This window comes from Andrena cerasifolii, chromosome 3 (assembly GCF_050908995.1).
Source record: "Andrena cerasifolii isolate SP2316 chromosome 3, iyAndCera1_principal, whole genome shotgun sequence".
NCBI lineage: Eukaryota > Metazoa > Arthropoda > Insecta > Hymenoptera > Andrenidae > Andrena > Andrena cerasifolii.
This window is the reverse complement of record NC_135120.1, coordinates 5220817-5227305: the sequence shown is the minus strand read 5'-3', so window position 1 is coordinate 5227305 and position 6489 is coordinate 5220817. Positions and strand designations below refer to the sequence as shown.

The window sequence follows — 6489 nt, the reverse complement described above, 5'->3', positions numbered from 1 at the left end:
TTAAGCAAATGCTTAAACATTCGGCATCCTTTACTAGCTACTAGGTTAGTAGAGGATGCCGCATGCTTAAGCATTTGGTTAAGAATAATTAGCGACTGAGAATACCGCCGTAAGTAATTTCAAACATTTAAAACTTCCACTAATTTCTCCCTCATTCCTTTCCCTACTATATTCAAGCATGTCATACATTCGATTAATCATCCCACTTTTCAAAGTGACCGCGAGGCGGCGCCCTCCGCGGTACTTACCTAGCCCATATAATAAGATGCTTAAGGTAGATGTTCGTTTGTTAGCAAAATCTTTCCAGAGGCTTTTTTCGTACTTCCCGATGACCTACAAGGTACAGATTCGACATGAAGTTTCCTCGACGCTCGAAGATGCCATAAAAAATCAAAAACCTGAAAAATTCGATAATGGGAAGTACCTGTGGCCTAAAACAGGTGTTTATGTACAATGTAATAGCCTGTAGGCCTGCACGCGGGTCGAGCTCGAGCTGAAAGACGAAGCGAGACAAAGTATCATGCTTTCGTAGCCGACGGTAACTTCGTGTCGACTCTTTCGTCCTCTCTCGCTCGCTCACGAGTTCTCTCACTCTCGACCGAAGGATTCCAAGAAGTGGTGGAGATACAAACGCGCGCTCAACGCGGAGTCGAAATGCGTGCTTTATTTGGGTTCTCATGGAGGCAAATGAAAAAGCGTTGTTGTAAGAGTGAATATGCTCCACAAATTTCTTTGATTCGGGGTCTTTGTCACACATTAGTTATAATAATATCGAGAATTATTTCGTTTCTAGGGGGGGGGGGGGTCTGAAATGTAGGCGGGCAGTGAGTCTAGGCACGTATGTGACTTAAGCCCCTCGAAATGCCCTTCAGGAGACCAATTAGACAGGTACAGAGACCCTCTTGATGCGCAAAAGTTGTAAAATTTCGTATTTCGCAGCGAAAATTGTTTCTAGGAGAGTTTCCAACAAAAATTGTGGTTATCTTACGCGTCTTATTAGATAGGATAGTAATGCCTGACGAAGACAGGTTAAAAAACTAGTATGTTTATCTGGATCCAGTGGTATAAAAGTGTATTTCAAAGTTTTCTTAGAGTAAAAAAGGTTGACAATTAGTTTGGACACAATCTTGAAATGTGTACAAGCAACGCCGTCATCGAGAAATATCATCGAAGGGTAGAATATTGTAAATTCAGGAATGATAATTGTTTGCGGTATAAGCGATGAAACAGAAGAGATTTGGAATATATATATATGCGTTATGTTTGCAAACGAGTGCGTTAACTTCTAACCCACACACGATTGCGGGGAAGTTCAAAATTAAACGCTCAAATAATAATTTGCCTGAAGAGGTTTATATAGACGAAATGTTCCTGCATGGCTGGCAGTGGCTATGCATGCAAACATTTTTTACGACTGTCCATATTGCTTTTTGTTAACTGCCTCTGAGCAAGTCTTTCTTCTCTTTTTAATTTGAATGCTTCTCCCTGTTCAGTAAGAGTTACAGATACTGGAACTGTTCTAGACACATGAATCTTTCAAAAAATGCAAAAAAAAAATGGAATTTTTTCAACCGAGAAAAGTACTATGCCCCCTTAAGTACCCACCACAAGCGATTGCAAAATTTGTGCAACGCTACGCGACTTACATTTTTATTAATTGCACTATATGCATATGAGTTTTTTAAAAACTCGAAATCTTGCCTAGGAGCTTGTGCTGCAACTGGAGCTTGGATCCATGCCTTCAAATACAGTTTAACGAGAAAAATACAAATGTCGCGGGTTCCATTTTCATCATTCTTAGTTAAAAAAGAATTCGTCCCGAAATAAAAATATTTTTAAAGAATATACTGTAGTCTTGGCCATCCATCGAGCATGGGATAATGCTCCTGGTGCTCGAACAGAAAAGTTTGGAACTGTTACATTAAGAAAAATTATTGATAATTCAAGAAAATCGCGATAGTCTTCTGGTGGTTGCTTAAATTCCAAACTATATGAGGCAAAGTTTATTATTTCTGCTACATTGTCGAGTGACTGTTTAACTATCTCATCTTCAACTGCCGATTTAAAATTTAATTTATTCATTTGAGACCAAGATCCTTGAAAACGTTTAAATGAGGGAATATTAGGTCCAGTAGATTTAGCCAATGTTTCCTAAAAAACGCCCCGTACAACTGTCTTGTAAATATGATGTCGGCAAGGTACAGTATTTCCTCGTTACGGGCTCGGTTTGGTGTACACGATACGGACTTTTCGCTATCCCCACCAGTTCTGTCTCACTCTTGTCCGGCGAAGGCGAGAACGAGATAGAATGAGAGCGAGCGAGGACGGTACGAGACCGACGATGTTTTGTCTCGCTTCGTCTTTCGCGCGTGCGCAATGTTCGCAAGCGCTTACCGTGAGCCGGGCCTGCGTCAAGATTTTGCGAAGCGGTTTTCGTCCCCACGGCAAGCGCTTGCGACCATCGCGCACGCTCGTCGCGCACGCAGTGTTCCATCTCGCTCCCCCCTTCGGCCAGAAAGAAGCGAGAAACGAACACTCGGAATTAGGGCTTTGTTCACGATACCGGCCCAACGCCGGTCCCGACCAGCGGGCCGCTAACGAGGAAATAATGTAAATATAAATGATCCCTCTCGATTTTTTGCTGCAAAATTACGCATGCGCTTTGTAATCGTCCCATATTTGACGCTGTAGCATCGCAAGAAAGTGCTTCTACTTTATTAATGAGTTCCCATTTATTTATTTTCTAGTGCCTACAGAAATCGCTGGTATTCCAAGCAACTGTTCATTTCCATTGAAAGTTATTATTATATGTAATCGAGCTACTTGTTCTTTACCCATTAATGATGGTAATATCTCTGGACAGCTGTGACTGAATTTTCAAGGCTAAGGATATTTCAACGTCTATTTAGTGTCGAACGTATTTTTCGGTGCTGTTACGGGTCAGTTAGTCTTAGTGTAAAATAGTCTTATTTCGTACAAATGAAACTTGGGTTGTAATGGACGTATGAACAAAACAATACTAAATAAGTAAAGAATTATGTTATAGTCCCGAAAATATTTCATTGAAATTTTCAGAAACACACCACTCCTTAGGTACGCTTAGCGCGCAGCTACTTCTATTTCAAAACTTCGCATGGGATGAGCCACGTCTTCCCGACGTTCAGTCGATCTCAAATTTTGCACAAATTATTTTTTCATGAAGTGGAACAAAATTAGAGGGTGGGGTGCAAAAAATGTTATGGTCAAAAATAAGGCTCGCCCTAGTATGTAATCCCGGCACAAATAAAGAACGTGTCCTTAGTGGTCTTAGTGGCGCATTGAATTCAACCTATCCAAGTAAATTTATGTCAAGTTTTAAAAAATTAAAAATTTTAAAATTCAATGCCCGTCTGGTTCCCGTGGTGCAATCGACCACAATTTTCCAGATCATTTCCGCAACAAGTGTCACAATTCTGAAGGGTGAAACCAAGAGAATCTCGCAAAATAATTTTTGTCAAAAGCAGCTAAGGTCCACCCCAATAATACACATGTATACATATACCTGTGGCTTTGGGCCCTAAAATTCATAATTAAATTATGGGAAAAGATATCAAGTTTTCGCAAACATAATATTCAAGTAATAGCTGCTGAAAAGTGAGCAAATTTTTTTAAAAATCATCTCATTTATTTAACATTAACAAAACTCTTGTATTGTACAGAACTGTGGTCACCGTTATTGTTTCGCCAAAAACAATAAGTGAAAATAAGTCTTCTTTAGATTTAACTGTCGACTATTGCAGTATAGTAGGTCGAGGGATGTTTTCATTTTTAATCTGTCAAGTGGTCATTTCAAATTTTAGGCATGGGGCAAGTGTTCTCCTTGAGGCTGGAAGCCATTTTCGTCGGCAACGTAGTTCACAGTGTATGCGACGTTGGTAACTGGGTCGACAAACGAGAAACTGCCGCGAACCTTCAGGAAGTTACCATCAGTTCCGCCCTGAACCAATTGTGCGGATTCCTCTTTGGTTTGTCCGTCGGAGAGTTGGAAGCCATAATTGTAACCATCAAGACCAACATTATCAGAAGGATTCTCTTTTACGAGTACGGCTTCATTTTGCGGAGCCACGGGGCCCGCGAGAGCGACAGCGATAAAGGCAGCGAAAAGAATGATCTGGAAAATATTTAATTGTACATGATATTATATAATATTATAATTGATAACTCTCTCAAAATTTGGGTTGCAAACGTTTAAATATCTGCAGTAAACTTTATGATTCAAATCTCTGGTTCAGTTGTCGTTCATGGTTCGTTATTTCTAACTAAAAATTTCATGTTTTCCTTACTATGTAGCATGTATGTAAACACGGCTCAAACGATTGTGGCCGATTGAGATTAGATTGTGGGATAGCTTACCATGGTTGGTCTTTTCTCATCGCTAACATTCTTCATTCTACAGTGTAGCCTTTTCTCATCGCTAACATTCTACATTCTACAGTATAATGTACAACACTGCAGAATGTAGAATGTTAGCGATGAAAAAGGCCAACCATGGTAAGCTATCCCACAATCTAATCTCGATCTGTATACATACAGATTGTGCAATATATGTACATGCGCATTATGAACATTTGGCGTGTATGTGTCTGATCACGGCCGTCTCTAGTAGTGACGGCCATGGTCTTATACAGGCACAAATATGAGCTTAGAAAATGCGACTATATATTAAAGCTCATTCAGACACGTCGAGTAATTTAGTCGAGTGGCGAGTAATTTAGTCGAGTGGCGTGTAATTTAGTAACTTACCACAGTTTTACTAAACTACTCGACGAAATTTTGTTGCCCACACCCGTAAATTACTAAATTACCCGCTACTCGATTAAATTACTCGACGTGTCTGAATCAGCCTTTATTGTCGTAAATGACACAAGAATTATTTAATGAACAATGGAACACATGAGTATATTTGTGCACTATGTTAAAAGAGGGAAATAAGAAATCTGTATCGGCACATGGAGTAGGTAAATTTGAGAAGTAAGTTTTACGAATTAAAAATAACAATTTAACACGATACAATTATTGATTTAAACATCAAACGAAAGTAAATGAATTTTCAATTAGTTTGTGATATGATTTGCTATTAGAATCTAATTAACTCGTAATCACTATACTAATTTCTGTGATACCTACGGTTTTCATGTTGGAGGTAGGTGTATGTGGTACTGGTCTTGTGTGGAAGACTGATGTCGATTCTCAGGATGTTCTGTAATTTTATAGTGGCCCTCCCTCTGTCAAAATTCACATGATTCCGCGATAAATTCACCTTTCACCTTTTCTCATTACGTTAGAGGTACCATCGCAGATAGTTTGACCTTCATCGTAATACTGTACGAGTCTCTGGGGAAATCGAAGATTTCGATTTTTTCATAAGATTTCGTATGGTTGTAATCTGTGCCGATGCAGCATAACTTAATTTATAAATCCTATTTGATTGAAAAGGTTGAAACTATATTTACTTATGAAAATAATATCCTAATGATAAACGTATATAAAAATAATCTTTATTTTTAGATAAAATTTATTTTTATGTAAAAAAGTGTAGATACCTACCTAAATATAATATCTGTAAAATAAAGGTTATCTTATTCTTTTAATTTTAATGTGTTCCTACGTAGTACTGTAAGTAATAAATCTAGAAGGTATAAAATAATATGTTTAAAATTATTTATCAAAATTTGTGAAATGAACTAATTTCATCCTGATGATAAGATTATGAGCATCTTGTTATTTACATATACTTGCACATTATTATATACTATTGTATGTATATTTAAGAACAATGTTTTCTTTATGAAAGAATACCCTTCAGTAGCCATTTGAAAAACTACACAAATATTAATTTATGATTGAATTAATCTATGGCAGCATTAAAAAAAACAACGTTCTTTATTTATACCGTAGTCAACTGTACTATGCGCATCGCCATCGAAATGTTTATTATTGTATTGCATTAGTAGATTATAAACAGTGCGTAAAAAGCAGTATTAGATACCAAAAACAACTCAAAAAAGATGTTTTTTTATAATAAATGTAACATAAATATGTGTACATCCAACATTTTGAAATTACCATTAATAAAGGCGATAAAAACTCACAGTTAATAAACAAAAGGACGTTTAAGAGACCAAACCAAAAAAATTGGTATGTACCTCCTGATTATCCCTTCGTCTATTGCGGGCATGCTCACGGTGCCCCTTTGGCGGGCGCGTGCGCTCGCGAGGGCCCGCTAGAGCCCGCGGGAGCGTTCAAGGACAAACGAGTTCGACAACGGAGCGGAGAGCAATTGGAATAGTGGGAGTGGAGTGTTTGTGTGTGTGTGTGTGTGTGTTATACGCAGTGTAACGGACCCACGTCTCTGCATGAACAGGGTACCCCACCAGGAGATCGTTTGCTGAGAAGTGAGGGCTTGTAGCCTGCGGGCGCTGGCGAGTGGAAGCAAAATGCAATATGCAT

General features: G+C 38.5%; 2 protein-coding genes across 2 annotated transcripts in view; one reads left to right on the top strand and one right to left on the bottom strand.

The window, feature by feature from the left end:
- Nucleotides 1-6489, top strand: part of Cpr28 (cuticular protein 28) — a 181653-nt gene that overhangs the window by 46710 nt on the left and 128454 nt on the right. The gene's annotated exons all lie outside the window — the stretch shown is intronic.
- LOC143367063 (flexible cuticle protein 12-like) lies at nucleotides 3593-5662 on the bottom strand. The gene is made up of 2 exons (XM_076808684.1): nucleotides 5167-5662; nucleotides 3593-4150 (listed from the first exon to the last, which is right to left on the bottom strand). The coding sequence occupies exons 1-2, from the start codon at nucleotides 5173-5175 to the stop codon at nucleotides 3836-3838; spliced, it is 324 nt and encodes a 107-aa protein (XP_076664799.1). The 5' UTR covers nucleotides 5176-5662; the 3' UTR covers nucleotides 3593-3835.